Here is a 22,734-nt window from a genome sequence, read left to right on the forward strand (position 1 = left end):
CACCATTAAAAACTGACCACACCAAGCAGGAGAACACACCATGGTCAGTTTTCTAGCTGTGCTAGAGACTCATCCTGCTCTCCTCCAATGATTATACCTGTACAGCCTCTCACTGGAAAGATCAGTGTGCTGCTGCTTCTCCTCCCCAGGTCGTATGCAGCTGAGAACAGAGGGAATGTGATCACTTCATCTCCAAAACTGAGGTACAGGAGGTAACCTTAGGGATCTTGACCTGGAATAAGTATGAAGAACTCCTGATCTGCAGAGATTTCATGGTCAGGAACTCAAAGTATTGGAGTTAGAGTATCAACATGACATGACAGCCAGCCTACTTGTCACTGTCAGAAGATCACAGTGGCAGCCCCCCGGATGAATACGTTTCATTAAGGCAGCTAACCAAATTCCATCACTTAAGTTAAAATAAAAAAGACAAAATATTTGCCTGGCTGCCATGGACATCACTACTTTTCCCCCAAGGCCATCTCTGAAAATAAAGCAGCAAGTAGACGTAAACTGCTAAAACCCAACTTAAATCCAGAAAATACTTTCCAGGTTCATCAAAACAAAAACATCTTCGATTTTATATTTTCTTTAGAAAGAAGCCACAGCCTTCAGAAAAAGACCCTTGCTTTCTGTGGTGAAGGTTTCTCTACAGGAAGACTGAAACCAGGGCTGGTCCAAGGATTTTTGACACCCTAGGCGAAACCTCATTTTGCCGCCCCCTGGCTCCACCCCTTTTTCCCTGCCCATGTATACCCCACCTTTTTAATGAAGCACCCATCAAATGCAGCCTCACCAACGCCCATCAAATGCAGCCTTACCAGCGCCCATCAAATAATGTTTGCTTGCTTCCATTCATTCGGGAGTCGGGACACAGACACAGTCCTCTAACACTATGTATGAATGGAGCAGCGGCTGCCTGCTGATGCTGAGACTTAGTTGCTTTCTGCAGAGAGAAGAGAGTAGGAACACCGATGGCCGGGTGTCCTAGGTAGCAGGGCGCCCTAGGCGGCTGCCTAGGTTTGCCTAGTGGTAGCACCGGCCCTGACTGAAACACACCAAGTTAGATCAGAACTAAAACTTTCTAAATCAGCAGAGTTCACACCTTGTACTGATTGAAAAGCTCTAGCTCCGACTAAGCAGGTCTCTGCAGGGAGACCACAGGTCCTTTTCTGTAGCATGCTAGCAGGGGACAGACTTTTCTACTCAGTCTCTGAGGTTTTTTTTTTTTTGTTTGCCATCTGTGGCCCTACTCCAGGGGTGGCGTTGGATTCACATTCTAAGTTGGTATGCTAGGTATCTTGGTGACCACGGTCATTGGGACAAAGTGATTAGAAATCAAAAATATTACGAGGGAGGGAAGGAAGGAAGGAAGGAAGGAAGGAAGGAAGGAAGGAAGGAAGGAAGGAAGGAAGGAAGGAAGGAAGGAAGGAAGGAAGGAAGGAAGGAAGGAAGGAAGGAAGGAAGGAAGGAAGGAAGGAAGGAAGGAAGGAAGGAAGGAAGGAAGGAAGGAAGGAAGGAAGGAAGGAAGGAAGGAAATCTCCATTGGAGGTTGCTTGTTCTAACACTAGTGGTTCAACACACACACAAAAAAGAAAAAAAGAAGAAAAGAAAAGAACACACACCAGAGGTTCTAACCCATCCACACATTATTAGAAAAAAAACTTTAAATAAAAGTTGTGTATAGATGAGGTAGAAGGGGTCAGCCATGTGGAGAATAGAACAAGCCAGACAATGTCATTTCCAGACGGAGGTCCCTGACCACCGCTGAGAAGATATTTTTAGCAGGTCGTAGACCGAACCTAAAAATAAATAAATGGATATAAAAAGGGGGAAGGGGAACCGTTGCAGAGGATAGACCTGAACAATATGTGACAGCGGTGTACTGCGCAAGCCGGGATGATGATCTCCCTTTCACAACCAGCGTCCGCTCACCATCCAGCCGTCTTTTCCAAATCCCATTACATTAAGTAGGTCTTAGCAACAAAACAAGTGGCTGATTGTTCCTGCCCATCTTATGGGGGAATTTCACATGTCCCGTGCCCAGCCGCTCTACTCCCACAACATACTGCATGGAAAAAGCTCACTGTGCTCAAGGAAGGCACCACCTCTGCATAGCACCAACATATTTATAGAGCTGCTGGAATGCTGTCGGAGTCCAACCCGAAATATGGCTGATGTACTCGACTAAGAACTCAATCTAAAGTGACCCATAATAACCCTTGTATACAGAAGCAAGCAAAAAAAAAAAAAGTGGTTAGAGTTTCCACAGTTCCAACTGGGTGCATGTGCACAGATTTAAAGAGCAACACCACCACGGCTTTTATTTATTTATTTTTTTAGCAAATTGATATTCTAAGCCAGGAGAACACCGTAGAGAAGATAATGCACACAGAGTTCAAGGATGGCAGCGTATGAACACAAAAAGTTCCGACAAGGTGGTAACAAACTCTGTGACAAGGCCGAACTGGCCCAGCGGCACACAGAGAATTTTGTAAAGTATTCCCAAAACAAATTATGATGCTCGGCAACATCTGACAGGAGGTGGCTGGAAGGCCACTTTGCAAATGTGCGCCAACTAAAGGGGGGATAGTGCTATTAGCACTGCCCACACTAAAGATGGCCACTGAAGTCATCCGTGTCCAATCAGATATCTGCTCTCTTGATATGCCACGGAGGCCTCAGAGGAACATAATCCCCCTGCAGGGAGCATGGTGTCTGCCGGACAGCACCACCTGTGCAGAGAGGCCAAACCACACCTGCCTACAAGGTACTGTGCCACCATCTTCCTTTCTCACATCAGGAGACGGCTGTTTCTTACAGTACTTTAAGCAACTGGCCCCTGACGACGTGCCAGCAGGTATTCCCTTCTCCAGCCACTGTGTTGAAGCTGATGCCTTCAGGAATATGCAACCTGTATATCCCAGGAGGCTTCAGGAGTGGGGTTATAGGTTATTCTTGCCCAAGATTAGAGGTGGGTAAGTGGGTTGAGGTGGTAATAATAATAACAGATTTTAGATTGTGGAGAAAATGTGTCCACTTTAAATTACAACTAAAAACAAAATGCATAATATATTTTTGTAATTTTTGGAGAGTGGCAAGAACCTCTAAGGTTTGTATTACTTTCTGTGTTGCCCCCCAGTGCAGTGATTAGCTCTCTCCAATTGTCCTGATCACCAGGAATGAAAGGACTGGTAAAGCCAAAATTTTGAGTTGGCACCAGCACAGAAATAGAGTGGAAATCTACCAATGGGGACACTTGTTCTCGTGACATCCAAGAAGACTTCCCTAGAAAGATATGCACACTTCCCACTGAGAATACAGGAAAGAAAAAGAAACTACACTCTGAAGTCTCTGGAAGGAGCAGACAGCGGACATAAATCAAGCAAAATGACAGGAAAGTGGGTGGATGGACAATGGAGGATGAGTGAAAGGCATGAATGGAATGGGATGGAATGGAATGCATGGCAAGCATGGATGGGATGGGGTAAAAGAAGTGGATTTAGATGGATAGATGGATGGATGGATGGAATGAAGTGGATAGATAAATGGATGGAATGGGGTGGATGGATGGGTGGGTGGCAGGCATTGATGGAATCGGATGAAGAGGATGGATAGAAGTGGATGGGTGGGTGGCAAGCATGGATGTGTGGCAGGCATAGATGGCTTAGGAAAGAGTTGATAGATGAATGGGTGGCAGACATGGATGGGTTAGGATGAAGTAGATGGATGGATTGATGGAAGGGTGGCAGGCATAGATGGATGGGTGAATGGGATAAAAAAAGGATGAATTGATGGTATGGAAGGAGGAGGGAGGAGGGAGGAGGGAGGGCATATTTAGACCTTGTACAGATGGATAATTTTCTACACTTGGCCTCAATTTGAGGAGCACATCAAACTCTGCTCAACAGGTCCCCATTAACCTCAATGGTGGGAAAGGAAAGGAAAGGAAAAAGGAAAGGAAAGGAAAAAGGAAAGGAAAGGAAAAAGGAAAGGAAAGGAAAAAGGAAAGGAAAGGAAAAAGGAAAGGAAAGGAAAAAGGAAAGGAAAAAGGAAAAGGAAAAAGGAAAAGGAAAAGGAAAAGGAAAAGGAAAAGGAAAAGGAAAAGGAAAGGAAAAGGAAAGGAAAAGGAAAGGAAAAGGAAAGGAAAGGAAAGGAAAGGAAAGGAAAGGAAAGGAAAGGGAAAAGGAAAAGGAAAGGAAAGGAAAAGGAAAAGGAAAAGGAAAAGGAAAAAAAGAAAAAAAGAAAAAAAAGAAAAAGAAGACTACACTCTGAAGTCTCTGGGAAGGAGCAGAGAGCACTCAAGCAAAATGACGGGAAAGTGGGTGGATGCGGACTCCAGAGCCAGATCATTGTCGGTATTACACTGTATGAAAGTCTGTAGCCCCTCCCACAGGTATTTAGCTAAATTTTAACAGAATGGGGGCACTTCTGAGAGGGCTGGAATTTTTTTTTTTAGATATCAGCAGCTCACATAGAATAGATGCAAGGAAAAAAAAAGGGAAGCCCATACTTATCTTTTAAATTCAGATTTTGATTTGTATTTCTCTAAAATGGTTTATTTTTTTTTATGTTTGATATGCATTATATGGGTTAATTTGGTCTACAGATTATACTTTATTCATATACATATATATCTTGTATCCATATAGATCAACTTAAAATGAAGTTAATATCTGGGAAGAATGACACGTCCCTTCTCCCACAGCCTTCTCAAATATCCTCAGCGCATATCTCAGGAGGCTTGGGAAAAAAACAAAAACAAAAAAAACTGTGCTCAGGCCTTGGTGGTATCACCGGATCCTACCGCACCGACAGACTGCAGGTTTATCACTATGGGCTCAGGACACAAAATGGTTCAGCAGACTCTGAAAGGAACACAGACTGCCTGAAGAATTTTGCAAGCCAGGCATTCCATGCAGCACTGGCTGAGCCCAGTCCTCATAAATAACCAAGCCCAAAATAGACTGTCCCCGCCATTGATCCGTTTCCTCCCTGAGCAGCACACAGCTAACAGTCAGGAGAAAAGAAAACATGGCCGGGTGGCTGCACAGGGAACGTGAAAAGAAAAAATAAAACGTTTGTTTTCATAAAATATTTCTGGCTGGGCCTTGTGCTAAAGGCTCTGAAACTCCCACATGACTGGCAAACAAACTTAAAAGGAAAAAAAATAATTGAAGGTCTCTCAAAAAAGGTAGAACTGAAGGCTAACCAATTGTTATAACCCCTGTCAGTGTGTTTTTCTCTTCACTTCCTGTCCTTCCAACAAGAAGTGAGAGGAAATGTCTCCAAAGTGAGGGATTCCCTGCTTCTCACCAGAATTATTGTCCCCATTGGAAAATGTTCCCTCTGTGCCTGTTCTGGTGACTTTGAATTTTTTAAATTTTTGGATGGCATGGGATGGATGGGTGGCAGGCATGGCTGGAATGTAATGGATGGGTGGCAGGCATGGCTGGGTGGCAGGCATGGCTGGAATGGGATGGATGGGTGGCAGGCATGGCTGGAATGGGATGGATAGATGGGTGGTAGGAATAGATGGGTTAGGATGAGGTAGATGGATGGATAGATCGATAGATGGAAGGGTGGCAGGCATAGATGGATTGATGGATGGGTGAATGGGATTGAAGGATGAATTGATGGTATGGATGGATGAGGAAAGCATATTTAGACCTTGTACCGATGGCTAATTTTCTACACTTGGCCTCAAATTTGAGGAGCACATCAAACTCCGCTCGACAGGTCCCCATTTACCTCAATGATGCAGTGCAGATGACAGTCCCAAGACCTACCTTATATTGTTTTTTTTTTTTGTTTTTGTTTTTTTGTTTGGGTGCAGCAGGTCTTGGCCTAAGCTCACACTTGAACTTCTTCAGATGGTTGTTGGAGCATTTTTTGTGCGTTTGTACGTGAATTTCTTCCCACGCTTGAGTGTTTTTTGTTCTATTATCAGGAGAGGCATGAAATCAAAAACTTTTTCAGGCACTCCCCTTGATTTCTATAGATCATAAAAAGAGTGAGTGCCCCAAAAAAAGCACATATACTTTTCTGAGCGACAAGCTTCAAGAAATGCTTGGATGCTCGGGTGTGAACAGACAGCATAGGATACAATGGGAAATCTCATGTCAAGGCAGCGCTGAAGTGCTTCTAGAAAATTGATTCAAACAGCTCAGGTGTGCACCAGGGCTTACCGAGATTTGCGTTTGCCAGCATGCCCCCTGCGAAGTCAGCATGAGCTTTGCTGCATGCAGAAATGTAGATCAGACCAAGGAAGGGGCATGAAGGAGCTCTGCAAAGAGACCAAAAACAGGCTCTTAGGGTGGCTACTTTCTAAAAAGAAACAAACTAAGGCTTTGCACACCTTTTGTTTTTATGCCATTGGAATAGGTTTGGTTCAGGGGTGGCCATATTAGTATAAAATTGAGGTGCCAGCAGGGGTTTTAATTATTATTTAGGGGGCCAGCCCCATGGCTCAAAAAGGAATAATGCCAACTGTAATTTGTAAAGGAACATTGGCTCTAGTCCATTTAAACTGGAAGTTCAGTTGGGCTTCAAGATCTAGTGTAAAGTATTTTTATATGAAGCTCCAGGTTTTGCCAATGAAAGCTCCCAGGAGCTTCCAACGAACCAGATGTACTCTTCCCAACGTGTCCAAACAGGGCCTCTTCCCTTGTAAATCCTCCTTCTCAAAATCCAAGCTCTCTGGCTTTTATAGGCAGTCTTGGCTGCTGAAAAAAAACATCACAGGGGATCACATTGCAGTGCTGAGCAACTGTAGTTGGATTCAGTTACAGTGGTTTGATGGGCGCCACGCAGAGATCGTCAACCAAAACAATCACCTGATATAGCAAAAATCTCGTATGGGCGCTTGGAAGAAGGATCAAAATACAGCTCTACAAATTCACTTTCCAAATGCAACATGGATAGAAGAAAAAAAAAAAGGCCCAAAAACAAAGAGGAAACACAACCCACTCCGATCGTAGCCTGTCCACACCATTCCACCTATAGATCGGTGACATCTCATCATACTCTACCCTGTTTGCTTATTCATTCATTATTATTTCCATATCAGGAAGCTAGTCTTTGTGGCCATTGCCTTCCTAGCCCAGTATGTGTTCAACCATGAGAATGTATTACCCTTTAGGATCCTAAATTCCGGCAGCATGGTAGGTCATTACTGGTCTACCTAGTGTGGGTAAACATCTCATAACAGTCCCTCCTCTCTAGATCTTAGGATTCCATCATTACCGGTTCTTGATTAGGTTATAATCTCCACCATAAAATATACATATCGCTTAATGACTTATGACAAATGTGATATTAGGATTAATTTTTGTTAAAGGTGAGGTCTAGTGAGCCATGTCATGGGGGCACTAGGCTTGTCCCTGCCTACTTCTTTCTGAAAGCAGATAGATAGATGGGTTGACTGGACAGTGGATGGAATGGGTAGGTTGACTGGATGAAATGGGTGGGTGGGTGTGTGTGTGTGTGTGTGTGTGTGTGTGTGTGTGTGTGTGTGTGTGTGTGTGTGTGTGTGTGTGTGTGTGTGTGTGTGTGTGTGTGTGGGGGGGGGGGGGGGGGGGGGGGTGGAAAATGGCCAAGCTAAAAGGATGGTAGACTAGATGGATAAATGGGATGGATGGATGGATGGGCATAATGAATTGATTAATTGGATTATTTTGGCAGAACTGATTTAGCTGAAAAAAAAAAAAAAAAAAAAAGAAGAAGTTGCGTCTTTGCCTGTTAATGGCTTACAGTACTATATTTTTTTTCTCCAACAGATTCCCCTCTATTAATATCAGTGCGGTTTGATAGTGACAAGCTTACAGGATATTGAATTCTAGCTACATGACCCTTTAAACAAAACACACTGTGTTCACAATATGCACACAACAAATGGGCAACTATGACCAACATCATGTTGCCAGCTAATAAACAGGTTGAGGAACATTGAAAGGAGCTTCCCTTACCATCAGGCCTCATTTAAAGCCCAATGCACCTTGATCCCTACTCATACTTGTAGTGGGTTGGCCACTCATTGAGTGCTGAAACCACTGAACCAAGAAGACAACATTCCTAAAAAGGTGAGATCAGCAATATCAGTGTCCATATGTGCTCAGTAGCACACTGTCCACTGATCTTTGAATGCCGCTTTACCAGTTGGCAAAGCACTGACTACCCAATCAGGATGCCTATACCACTCTATATCAAATTATATGGCCGCACAGAGAGGGAAAAAATAGTAAGACCACCGGTCAATGTTGGCTCTAGTACTCACTGGTTCCTCTGGGATCGTCCCTCTTGAAAGATCGTCTGCAGAGCTATGTTGGCCTGCCCCAGAAACTGATCCATGCCAATAAGAGCCCGATGCATGACCGTCAGCTGGAGATCGCAGTTCTCCCCCCTCTCCAGGGCTCCGGGGGACAGCTCGAAAGTACATTCCTCTTTCCATTCTGGGGAACCGGGGGTCTTCTCCACCACAGAGGTGCTGTACTTCTCCCGTCCTACCTGGATCAGCGTGTAGGCATCGCTGGTGCCGTGTTTCCCCTTGGCTCGAAGGCCTTTGGCTTCTAGGATGGTGACCTGAACATGGGTGGGGAACCAACCCAGTTCAGGTTCCGGTCGCAGGAACATGAGGATGAGTGAGATGTGAGGCTGCGGTGGAAATCAGGGGTGCCTATAGAAGAAAGGAAGGAGAGGTGTGTTAAAATAGAAATACAACTCAATATTTCATTATGGTGAGCACTCAAGACAATCAATACCAAAATAGACCATTTTTTTTGTGGAACCTCCAGAGCAGATGATGAGTAAGCAAAATAAAAAACAAACAAAAAAAAAAAAAACAACCCAAAAAACAAGTAGAGTTTCAAGAATCATGTGACTGGCCTCTCCTACAGAGTGTTCTCTATAGTCTATAATATTAAGCGGAGAGAACCCAATGTGACGCTGAGGTATGCGTTTTATTAGTAGTCATGTTGCAAAGTCCATTCTCCATTTTAACTCGTCCCTTACCATAAGCTTGCCACTACCATATTGGTATCAAACAGGCCGTAAGACTACAATGCAGATACCCAATGGGGCTTGCTAACTGCTTTAGATGTCTTCTGGAACACCCACCCCAATATACAGATTCTTTTCAATAATCAAAAGGTGTCAACGCCTGTTCCTCCCCACACCACTTCCTTTTACTTTCCTATGGGTCATGAACTTTATAGTCGGACTTACCATTCAATTGGAAAGTGCAGGAGGCATTGGGCTAGTTATCAACACTACCGAAATGCAAAAAAATACATACTGACTGCTATAATATCCAGTGAATATTTGGTGGTTCTGGAAGACACCAACAATTATATGTAGACCCCACTAGGCAATTTGGTCAATGTCTTTGCCACCCACCATAACGTTGACATTTAATACCGGGGTTATGGCTGCAGCTAGATGCCATAACCCTGGTATTGAAATTTCCCTCAGGCGTCGGTATTTCCGATAAGTGATCCGAGTGGCAGATTAGCTGCTGGATAGCTTTTAGAGACGGCAGGAGGGGTCATCCCCCTCCCTGACGATTTCCGGTGGTTATTGGGCTTACCTGGCCGATTGGGAAGCCCGAGAACCAATCCAGGCCTGGCAGCATCTGGCCACAGAGAGGAGCAGATGGCCTAGGCGGACCGGAGCAACATCATGACATCACTTCTGGTTCCGGTCTGATGTAAACAAGGCCATTTTGTTTTTTTGTTTTTTTTAGAAGCACTAGAGCAAATTTTTTTTTTTTTAATCTAATGCTTTCCATTGTAGAGGAAATGTGGGGGTCTTATTGACCCCCAATGTCTCCATAAAAAGGACCTGTCATGCTTTATTGTTGTCACAAAAGAGGTTTACATTTTTTTGTGACAGAGCAAAAAAAAAAACCCACACAATGTTTGGGGGTTCTAAGTAATTTTCTAGAAAAAAAAAAAAAAAATTTTACTTGTTAACAAAAATGGTCAGTAGGCCTGGTTCCTTAAGTGGTTGTAAAGCAAACCTGTCATGACAGAACTAAAGGGGCTGCCATTGCCGAAAATGCTAACCCTCTGTCTTCAAAATTTCTTTTAAAACTGATCCAAAATAAGTGCAGCTCAGGAAAAAGTCAAAGAAAAATCCTCTGCCTTGTCCTGGGATGCTGACAAACTATGAGCAAAGAGCACCAGCATGGCAGCCAGGAAGATGGGGAAAAAAAAAGCAACTTTTGGCCAACTGTCCATTCTCCTTAATCCCAAAACAGTAACACCAAGGCTTTCCTTATTGGATGATCCATCAGCTTCTGCTATTGGAGGAAGGGGTTACTCCCCCTAAAGCATCCCATGTTAAAGTCATACTAGTTTCTCACAATGAGAGGATTCTGGTGATAAAAACCATGACAGTTATTGGCCATGGTTTCATGCAGTTGTCACATGACCACATAGCTCCACACTTTCAGTAAGAAGGGGAAGAATGCGAAGATATCAGCCAAGGTGGGGGCCATCTTGGCTGCAGGGCAAAATATAGAACACCATAAAACTGGCTGGGGTTTCCAACAGCAGAGAGCTATGGTATTACAACACTAGCAGCCAGGAAAGGGTTAGCTGTGCTGAACGTCATGTTTCACTTATAGGTGCAGTCCAGGGAGGTCTCTCATATCCCTCAGGATCTCCAATAGGTTCTGACTTTTTTTCTCATCAGTCATGGGGTTCGGAGGTGTTTTCATTCCCATCACTGTATTTCTCCAAAACATTCAGCAGGAATGGGTGGGAACCCCTCATAATGCGCACAGCAGGTGTACAGACCAAGGAACTCCGTATAGGGATGGTGAGAACCTGCTCATAATGGGTACAGCAGGTTGCACAGACCCGGGAACTCAGCACAAGGATGGTGGGAACCCCTCATAATGGACAGCAGGTGTACAGACCCAGGAACTCAGCACAAGGATGGTGGGAACCCCTCATAATGGGTACAGCAAATGTACAGACCCAGGAACTCCATGCAGGAATGGTGGGAATCCTCATAATGGACACAGGAATTCAGCACAGGGATGGTGGGAGCCCCTCAATGGACACAGCAGGTGTACAGACTTGGGAACTCAGTACAGGGATGGTGGGAACCCTCATAAATGGCACAACAGGTGTAGAGACCCAACAATCCTTGCACTGAGTTCCAAGGTGTGTACACCTGCTGTGCTCATTATTAGGGGTTGCCACCATCCCTGTGCGGAGTTCCCGGAACCCCTCATAATGGGCACAGCAGGTGTACAGACCTGGGAACTCAGTGCAGGGATGGTGGGGGTCTCTACACCTGCCGTGCCCATTGTGAGGGGTTCCAGGAACTCAGCACAGGGATGGTGGCAACCCCTAATAATGAGCACAGCAGGTGTACAGACCAGGGAACTCGGCACAGGTGTACCATTTATGAGGATCCCCATCATCCCTGTGCTGATTTCCTGGGCCTGTACACCTGCTGTGCCCCTTATGAGGGGTTTCCACCATCGCTGCGCAAACTGTTGGCGCTATATAAATCCTGTTTAATAATAATCACTATGCTGAGTTCCCAGGTCTGTACACCTGCTGTGCCCATTATGAGTGGGTCCCACCATCCCTGTGCTGAGTTCCTGGAAACCCTCGCAATGGACACAGCAGGGGTACAGACCCAGGAACTCAGCACAGGGATGGTGGGAAACCCTCATAATGGGCACAGCAGAGAGACCTTTAAAATATATTTTTTCTCTCCAGCATCCAAACACTAAAATATCAAGCCTAGGACTCTGAAGCAAGACATCTTTTAAAAATATGCTGCCGTATCCCATGCAGGAGAAGAGCAGGTTAGGTATTAGTTGATTAACACAGGTTTGTTTATGGATAATGGGAGGAAACCAAACAGTTAAATCCATAGTCTATAGAGAGGTGGTCCTTTTGGTACTTAGCCCTGGATCCCCAAGCAGGTTATGAAGCATCAGAAAGAACGATGGATGCCATTGGTCCCATTTTTCCTTAAAGCGGAGTTCCACTAGTTTGTAAGTTTATTAAAAGTCAGCAGCTACAAAAAAAAAAAAAAAAAAAAAAAAGTGTAGCTGCTGAGTTTTAATAAACAGACACTCACCAGTTCCACGATCCAGCGATGCGGCCGCCCGAAGCCTCACCCCTCTCCCCTGCGCCGGCATTGCAACTGTGGGCACCCGGCTGTGACAGCCTGCGGATTCACAGGGAAGTGCGCACTGCGCGAGTAGCGCTGCGCTCTGTTAGTGGCCAGGCAAACTTCTGGGACCTGCGACGTGTCCCAGAAGATTGCAGAGAGGGAGGAGGAGAGGAGGAGTTGCCTAGGTGGCGAGAGCAGGAAGTGGGAGCTGGGTACCTGTCAAAACTAGGTACACGCTGCCCCCCCCCCCCCCAAAAAAAAAAAAAAAAAAAAAAAAAAACACCACGTGGCATGTAAGGGGGGTGAGGAGTGCTTAAAGCAGAAGTTCCACTTTTGGGTGAAACTCTGCTATAGTTCACCTTTACAAAAAAAACCTGCCTATGGCGGTAAGGGACATTTTTTAGATTGAGGCCGGGTTCACACTTATGCGAACTGGACGCGGGTTTCCCCATATCCAATTCGCATGACAGGAGAGTGTGCCTAGCTCGCAATGGAGTCGGTTCACACACCCCAGGGGTGGCTGCGTCAGTTGGAAAGGGTCCTGTGCTTCTTTGGTTCTGATTCAGGTAAAAATTCGGACCCGATTCGCACCTGAAACCGGTGAACAGGGACACACCGGACCCCATGCTGGGAGCTGCAGCATGTGTGAACCCGGCCTCAAGCGGTAAAAAACTGTCATGTTTTTTTTTTTTTAAACCTGCAAGGTAAAAGTTATAATGTGTTAGTATGCATCGCATACTAGCACTTATGTGAAACTTGCCTTAAAGAGGAAGTAAACCCTGATGGAGTTTACTCCCAATTTAACCACTTAAGGACTGAGCCTCTTTTTTTAGATGTGTTGTTTACAAGTTAAAAACATTTTTTTTTTGCTAGAAAAAAAAAAAAAAAAGAAGTATAAATGTTTGGGGGTTCTAACACCCTAGGGAATAAAATGGCGGTCGTTGCAATACTTTGTCACACCGGTCTTACAAGCGCACTTTTTTGAATAAAAAAAAAAAAAATAAAATAAATAATAAGACAACAGTAAAGTTAGCCCAATTTTTTTTTTATAATGTGAAAGATAATGTTACGCCAAGTAAATCGATACCCAACATGTCACCCTTCAAAATTGCGCCCGCTCGTGGAATGGCGACAAACTTTTACCCTTAAAAATCTCCATAGGCTCCATAAGGTATGTAGATTATGAAGCCTGACTGGAGTGCCCCCAGGGCGTTGCTAAGTGAGGCCTAGTCATCCTTGCTTACCGCCACCATCACAGGAGTTGGCTCTCATGCTGAGCTCGGAGCTACTGCATGAGGGGAGAGAGTGAGTATGTGAGGGGGTTTGAATAAGAGAAAGAGCTCACTCCTGTGATGTCGGAGGAGAGCAGTGACAACTAGGCCTCACTTGGCAACATCCTGGGAGTATTCCAGTCAGGCTTCATAAGGTATGTAGATGGCCCCTACATTCAACTTTATTCAGAGCAGCAGTTCGTTTTTATCTGCATAGGCAGGTTTGTGGTGAAGGTGAACATACCTTGAACCTCTTCCAGACCACATATTATATATTTTTTTTAAACAGTGGGTGATCTGCTTTCACATAAAAGTGATCCCGGTGGCGGATTCGCCACAGGATCACTCTTATAGGCAGCAGGAGAGGTACACCCTCCCCCGCTTTCCGGTCATTTCCCCAGCTTACCGGAGATGTCGGTAAAAGGAGGAAACGATCCAATCCCCTGGAGCGATAGGCAGTTAGTCGGGCGAGGGCAAGATGGCACCCACTCGACTATGCCCTTAGAGGACCGAAGCTGGCGTCACTTCCGCCTCTAGGCCTTTTTTTTTGTGTAAATGTAAAAATTTCTTCAGTGTGAACAGGGACTTAGCCAGGTGCACATCGCTGTGGGGGAGAAATCGTGCAAGTTCAACCCAGCAATGCAGTCCAAATTCAGGAGCGATTTGACAGACGTCTGTGCAGGCTGTACAGATGTCTATACAAATCTCCCCCGAGGTCGCCAAAAGCAGCACAGGAACTACTTCTCGGAATCGGTGGGGAGCCGCACAGATGTCTATACAAATCTCTCCCGAGGTCGCCAAAAGCAGCACAGGAACTACTTCTCGGAATCGGTGGGGAGCCGCACAGATGTCTATACAAATCTCCCCCGAGGTCGCCAAAAGCAGCACAGGAACTACTTCTCGGAATCGGTGGGGAGCCGCACAGATGTCTATACAAATCTCTCCCGAGGTCGCCAAAAGCAGCACAGGAACTACTTCTCGGAATCGGTGGGGAGCCGCACAGATGTCTATACAAATCTCCCCCGAGGTCGCCAAAAAGCAGCACAGGAACTACTTCTCGGAATCGGTGGGGAGCCACACAGATGTCTATACAAATCTCCCCCGAGGTCGCCAAAAGCAGCACAGGAACTACTTCTCGGAATCGGTGGGGAGCCGCAAAGCAGGCGCTGCACCGATTCGGGTCAGTGCCATTGCCAGCAATAGCCGCCGATTTGGCATGCAATTTGAAATTTGAAATTGCTCCAATGTGAACCAGGGCTAAAACCTGGAAGCCGATTGGCTACCATGCACAGCTGCACCAGATTTTGCACTCTCCAGTTTTAGTAAATCAACCCCAAAGTACTGAATACAAAAGGGGGGAGATTTACTAAGCCCCCTGTTCACACCAAAAACAACTTATCATGCAAATTTGACAGGTCAAGTCGCACCCTATTGCCGGCAATGGTACTGTTCAAATTGGTGCGATGCTGCATCAATATTAAAAAAGTAGTTCCTGCACTATTTTTGGCAAATTCAGGTGCGACTTGCATAGACATCTGTACGTAAGGCCGCACAGATGTCTTCCAAGTCCGACTGACACTCAACTTTAAAATTATGCGATTTTGAAGCCGCATGCAACGTTAAACGAGGGCGCACACAGAATCTGGTACAGCGTAACCAGCTTCCGGGTTTTACTCTCAGTTCACACCGAGGCGACCTGTCAGGTGACTTAGCCGCCTTACAAGTTACGCTCCATTCAGTGCAATGGAACCGTTCTAATCGGAGCGGCTCAAGTCGTCCCTTTTGGGGACGACTTCTGATCGACTTGCATTGACTTCTATTACAGAAGTTGTTTGCAAGTCGCGCTGTATGGAGGCGGCTTCAGAGTCTGGCGACTTTGAAACAGCCCCTGTGTGAACCAAGACTTAGAGCCCTTTCACACTGCCAGTGCCCGGGCGTCAGGGGTTAAAGCGCCGTTAGTTTTAGTGGCGATTTACCATCATTTTTGCGGCGCTAGCAGTGGGGCGCTTTTTACCCCCGCTAGTGGGCGCTCGCAAAGCACTGCCCTTTGATTTCAGTGGGCAGGGGCGCTTAAGGAGCAGTGGCTTTTGAGGTTTTTTTCAGGCGCCATTTTTAGCGTTAAAGTGCCTGAAAAACGCCTCCAGTGTGAAAGGGGTCTTATTGTCAAAAGTATAATCAAACAAGCTAAAGTTAAGCAGGCCATACACAGTCGAATTTCGAACGAATTTTCTTTTCAAAATCAGAATGTTCGTTTTTTTTGTGATCCGATGGTGCCACCATTGATTTTCCAAATTCGGCCGACCGAGCCTTCAATTTCATCGCATGTTGCTACAGAAAAGAATTTGTGGCCGGGAATCTTTTTTGCTCTCCGTAAATTTTCTTTTCTTATTACATTTCTCGCACGATTCTCCCATCATTGATTAGAAAATCGTTTGTTTTTCTAAAAATTTCCAACATGTCCGATTCCTCAAATTTGATTGCCGCACTAAAATTGGCCGTTGTTGCAGCCCACTTATGGTGCGAAATTCATACGAAAATTCTTTCATGCGATTTTCGAAAGAAAATTCTTACGAAATTCGAACCGTGTATGGCCGGCATTAGAAGCCGATTGGTTACTATGCACAGCTGCAACCAGATTCTGTGTGCACCAGTTTAAGTAAAACCAAAGCATTGGTTGTTTTGGTTTGTCCTCCTATTACATAATTTTGGTAACGTTATGGTTTCCAAAACGCAGAACGATTTTATACACCATCGATTTACTGCTGGCTCATAAACACCCATCAGAAGTTTGCTCGATGTGTCATACACCGAACAATCACATTGGATTATCTGCTTTCCTACGATTAGGTTTTCCCACCCACACTGATCAGAAAAATTGATCAAAATTTAAAAGTGATCGCTTTTATGCTATCAATCGATGACGCCATAGGAGTCTTCTCAATAATCCATAGATCTGATCATTATCTGATCCGGTGAAGCTCGGTAGAACGTGTGCATAATCACGCATTTTTTTGCGCCCATTACGAAATGCGAGTTGCATTTCACGGGCTCATTCATTGTTAAACGGCAATAAATGGGATTGTTCTACCCGGCTCAGACAATCGCACCTGAACGTTCGTTAGAAGGCATGCATAAATCGTGTCTCTTTGTACACAGTACGGAAAGCGGGTCGTATTTTGCATCCCCACTCATTAACGACACCCCAAAAACGCGCATTTTGCAGCAAAAAAAACGCACTTTTAAAAGCACTCAAAATACCAACCAAACCGCTCTCTTGGTCCTCCCAGGACCTCCTGCTCTCTAGCTCCATTGTCACCTCCTCCCATGCTCGTCTCCAGAGCCTCTCCCATCCTTTGGAACTCCCTACCCCAATCTGTCCAATCTGTAGACGATCCCTAAAAACCCTTCTCTTTAAAGAAGCCTATCCTGCTTCTAAACTTATGGCCCGAACACACGACCCGGAAAATCGGACGAAAAATACCGCTTTCGACACGATCGTACGATAATCGGAACGTTAGTACAGAGCTTGCGAAAGCAGATCATGACAAATCATCCGATCAGACAAGCACGACAATTTTCCTCGTACAATACCAGATAGTACCAATTTTAGTTTAGTCAGTACAGTTGTCGTCCGAAAATAGAATACAAATACATTACAACACATGACATCACTTCTGATTTTTTTTTTTCTCTCGTACGAGAATTTGTGACTTTAGTAACCTATTCAATTTCTACCTATTATTTATGGTACTTATATAGCGCCGTCAATTTACGCAGCGCTTTACATATACATTGTACATTCACATGGGTCCCTACCCTCAAGGAGCTTGCGACTATTAAGCGAAAAAAAGTCGGATGATCTGTCGTCTGATTTTCAGATCGCGTGTACGGGCCATAATACACCACGGGGGGGCGATTTACTAAAAATCCAATGCAGCTGTGTATGGTAGCCAATCAGCTTCTTCAATTAAACTTTGACAAGAACACCTGGAAGCTGATTGGTTTCTAAGAAGTGCTGCACCAGATTTTACAGTCTCCAGATTTAGAGCTATCCATACACTATACAAATTTTCTCGTTCAACTTTCCATTAGATTTAACAAAACCATATAATACGAAGTCACACCTAAGCCCTTTCAATTTGTATGCAATCAGGCAGGCCCTTGCACCACATAGCTGAAGGTAAATCTAAAAGGAAATTGAATAAGAAAAAAAAAAAATTGTATAGTGTATGGCCAGCCTTAATAAATCAACCCCAATTTTTTTTTTTTTAACTTTCTCAATCAGCCCATCCCCCCCCCCCCCACAGCCATTACCTTTTGTATCAACCGACCCTCCCCTTTTAGATTGTAAGCTCCAACGAGCAGGGCCCCCTGATTCCTCTTGTACTCCCCATTGTATTGCAACTGTATTGTGTGCCCTCATATTGTGAAGTGCTGCACTTTGGTGCTATATAAATCCTGAATAATAATAATAATAATAATAATAATAATAATAATGAAAAGTGACACGAGCTACTTTGCTGCGCGAAGGGCAGCCTATCCGTTTCATAAGAAAACCACTAGGTGTGAATGGGGCCTCAGATCTCAGAGTGTATGGCCACCATAGGGGAGATTGTACAATCAGGTTGTAGAGTGTATGGCCAGCTCCGATCTGCCGGAGTTTTATTTTGTATCCTGAAAATTATAGAAGTAAAAAAAAATAGTCTAAAATTCCGAGGTGGGCGGAATGCGTCCGGGAACTGGGAGAGCGCAGTCCTGGATTCCCCGGGCGATGGATGGAGCCAGCGAATGACTCAGCCTGCCGAGCTCCACCCAACATCGAACTGTCACTTATGGATGGAGTCGGGCCCTGACAACCCAAATGTGGCCCCCTGAGCGAGAAGACACTGAGATGTAGGGGGTCCTCCCTATAGAATAATAAACATTTGCAGAGCAGCAGGCAAAACAATGCAAAGTCACTCCATGCAGCCCCCATCCCTGCAGATGTGATCCATGGAGGAGGGGGGGGTGGGGGAATCACAGGGAGCTCTGCACAGCACACAGCTATGGAGGACACTGCAGAGCAGAACCCCATCCTGCAGCCACTGCAGAGCAGCCCAGCCCGGCCAATGCAGCACAGGCAGATGTCTGATAGAGAAGAGGCATGCAGGGAAAGACATAACAGGGCTGCTTACCTCTCAGCTGACACTCATGGTGCAGGGGGGGAACTTTGCAATGCTTGTCGGTGAGGAAACCCCAGAGATGTCTGTCCAGGGAGGGGATCCTGTCTGTCTGCACTCCCAGCACAAGGGTGAGACCAGGCGGCTCCTGCAGATCTGCTGCAAACTAACTTTCTTCTGTGTTCAGAGAGGAGGGAGGGAGAGGAGGAGCCCAGCTATATAACACAGCCATGCGACTAATGCAGAGCCTAACCATATGACAACACAGCTTCTCAACTACCGCCTAATCATGGCACAACCGTCCGACTAATGCAGAGCCCGACTGTACAACACAAACCGTCCGACTAATGCAGAGCTCAGCCACACCACACAACACAACCCTCCGACTAATGCAGAGCCCAGCCGTACAACACAACCCTCCGACTAATGCAGAGCTCGACCATACAACACAACCCTCCGACTAATGCAGAGCCCAGCCATACAACACAACCCTCCGACTAATGCAGAGCCCGACCATACAACACAACCCTCCGACTAATGCAGAGACCGGCCGTACAACACAACCATCCGACTAATGCAGAGCTCGACCATACAACACAACCCTCCGACTAATGCAGAGCCCGGCCGTACAACACAACCCTCCGACTAATGCAGAGCTCGACCATACAACACAACCCTCCGACTAATGCAGAGCCCAGCCATACAACACAACCCTCCGACTAATGCAGAGCCCGACCATACAACACAACCGTCCGACTAATGCAGAGCCCGACCATACAACACAACCCTCCGACTAATGCAGAGCCCGACCATACAACACAACCCTCCGACTAATGCAGAGACCGGCCGTACAACACAACCATCCGACTAATGCAGAGCCCGACCATACAACACAACCCTCCGACTAATGCAGAGACCGGCCGTACAACACAACCATCCGACTAATGCAGAGCTCGACCATACAACACAACCGTCCGACTAATGCAGAGCTCGACCATACAACACAACCGTCCGACTAATGCAGAGCTCGACCATACAACACAACTGTCCGACTAATGCAGAGCTCGACCATACAACACAACTGCCCGACTAATGCAGAGCCCGACCATACAACACAACCGTCCGACTAATGCAGAGCTCGACCATACAACACAACCGTCCGACTAATGCAGAGCTCGACCATACAACACAACCGTCCGACTAATGCAGAGCTCGACCATACAACACAACCGTCCGACTAATGCAGAGCTCGACCATACAACACAACTGTCCGACTAATGCAGAGCTCAACCATACAACACAACTGCCCGACTAATGCAGAGCCCGACCATACAACACAACCGTCCAACTAATGCAGAGCCCGACCATACAACACAACCCTCCGACTAATGCAGAGCCCAGCCATACAACACAACCCTCCGACTAATGCAGAGCCCGACCATACAACACAACCCTCCGACTAATGCAGAGCCCGACCATACAACACAACCCTCCGACCAATGCAGAGCTTGACCATACAACACAACCGTCCGACTAATGCAGAGCTCGACCATACAACACAACCGTCCGACTAATGCAGAGCTTGACCATACAACACAACCCTCCGACTAATGCAGAGCCCGACCATACAACACAACCCTCCGACCAACGCAGAGCTTGACCATACAACACAACCGTCCGACTAATGCAGAGCTCGACCATACAACACAACCCTCCGACTAATGCAGAGCTCAGCCATACAACACAACCGTCCGACTAATGCAGAGCTCGACCATACAACACAACCGTCCGACTAATGCAGAGCTCGACCATACAACACAACCGTCCGACTAATGCAGAGCTCGACCATACAACACAACCCTCCGACTAATGCAGAGCCCGGCCATACAACACAACCCTCCGACTAATGCAGAGCCCGACCATACAACACAATCCTCCGACTAATGCAGAGCTCGACCATACAACACAACCGTCCGACTAATGCAGAGCTCGACCATACAACACAACCGTCCGACTAATGCAGAGCTCGACCATACAACACAACCCTCCGACTAATGCAGAGCTCAGCCATACAACACAACCGTCCGACTAATGCAGAGCTCGACCATACAACACAACCGTCCGACTAATGCAGAGCTCAACCATACAACACAACCCTCCGACTAATGCAGAGCCCGGCCATACAACACAACCCTCCGACTAATGCAGAGCCCGACCATACAACACAATCCTCCGACTAATGCAGAGCCCGACCATACAACACAACCCTCCGACTAATGCAGAGCTCGACCATACAACACAACCGTCCGACTAATGCAGAGCTCGACCATACAACACAACCCTCCTACTAATGCAGAGCCCGGCCATACAACACAACCCTCCGACTAATGCAGAGCCCGACCATACAACACAATCCTCCGACTAATGCAGAGCCCGACCATACAACACAACCGTCCGACTAATGCAGAGCTTGACCATACAACACAACCCTCCGACTAATGCAGAGCTCAGCCATACAACACAACCGTCCGACTAATGCAGAGCTCGACCATACAACACAACCCTCCGACTAATGCAGACCCATACCATACAACACAACCGTCCTACTAATGCAGAGCCCGACCATACAACACAACCCTCCGACTAATGCAGAGCCCGGCCATACAACACAACCCTCCGACTAATGCAGAGCTCGACCATACAACACAACCGTCCGACTAATGCAGAGCTCGACCATACAACACAACCCTCCGACCAATGCAGAGCTTGACCATACAACACAACCGTCCGACTAATGCAGAGCTCGACCATACAACACAACCATCCGACTAATGCAGAGCCCGGCCATACAACACAACCGTCCGACTAATGCAGAGCTCGACCATACAACACAACCGTCCGACTAATGCAGACCCATACCATACAACACAACTGTCCGACTAATGCAGAGCTCGACCATACAACACAACCATCCGACTAATGCAGAGCTCGACCATACAACACAACCGTCCGACTAATGCAGACCCATACCATACAACACAACCGTACGACTAATGCAGAGCTTGACCATACAACACAACCGTCCGACTAATGCAGAGCTCGACCATACAACACAACCGTACGACTAATGCAGAGCTTGACCATACAACACAACCGTCCGACTAATGCAGAGCTCGACCATACAACACAACCCTCCGACTAATGCAGAGCCCGACCATACAACACAACCGTCCGACTAATGCAGAGCTCGACCATACAACACAACCGTCCGACTAATGCAGAGCCCGACCATACAACACAAACCGTCCGACTAATGCAGAGCTCAGCCATACAACACAAACCGTCCGACTAATGCAGAGCCCGACCATACAACACAACCCTCCGACTAATGCAGAGCCCGACCATACAACACAACCCTCCGACTAATGCAGAGCCCGACCATACAACACAACCGTCCGACTAATGCAGAGCCCGACCATACAACACAACCGTCTGACTAATGCAGAGCTCGACCATACAACACAACCCTCCGACTAATGCAGAGCCCGGCCATACAACACAACCCTCCGACTAATGCAGAGCCCGACCATACAACACAATCCTCCGACTAATGCAGAGCCCGACCATACAACACAACCGTCCGACTAATGCAGAGCTTGACCATACAACACAACCCTCCGACTAATGCAGAGCTCAGCCATACAACACAACCGTCCGACTAATGCAGAGCTCGACCATACAACACAACCCTCTGACTAATGCAGACCCATACCATACAACACAACCGTCCTACTAATGCAGAGCCCGACCATACAACACAACCCTCCGACTAATGCAGAGCCCGGCCATACAACACAACCCTCCGACTAATGCAGAGCTCGACCATACAACACAACCCTCCGACCAATGCAGAGCTTGACCATACAACACAACCGTCCGACTAATGCAGAGCTCGACCATACAACACAACCCTCCGACCAATGCAGAGCTTGACCATACAACACAACCGTCCGACTAATGCAGAGCTCGACCATACAACACAACCGTCCGACTAATGCAGAGCCCGGCCATACAACACAACCGTCCGACTAATGCAGAGCTCGACCATACAACACAACCGTCCGACTAATGCAGAGCCCGGCCATACAACACAACCGTCCGACTAA

The 22,734-nt window shown here is 46.4% G+C and overlaps 1 protein-coding gene across 1 annotated transcript in view; it reads right to left on the bottom strand.

Annotated features, from left to right (window-relative positions):
• Positions 1 to 18,858, bottom strand: part of RAB11FIP5 (RAB11 family interacting protein 5) — a gene marked incomplete in the record, with an annotated part of 102,098 nt that extends 83,240 nt beyond the window's left edge. The window contains 2 exon segments of the mRNA XM_073611063.1: positions 8,276 to 8,674; positions 18,584 to 18,858. Of these exon segments, the coding sequence (XP_073467164.1) occupies positions 8,276 to 8,631 (356 nt within the window).
• Between the last annotated feature and the right edge of the window lie 3,876 nt (positions 18,859 to 22,734).

The sequence above is a fragment of the Aquarana catesbeiana genome, linkage group LG01 (genome assembly GCF_042186555.1).
Source record: "Aquarana catesbeiana isolate 2022-GZ linkage group LG01, ASM4218655v1, whole genome shotgun sequence".
In the NCBI taxonomy this organism is placed as follows: domain Eukaryota; kingdom Metazoa; phylum Chordata; class Amphibia; order Anura; family Ranidae; genus Aquarana; species Aquarana catesbeiana.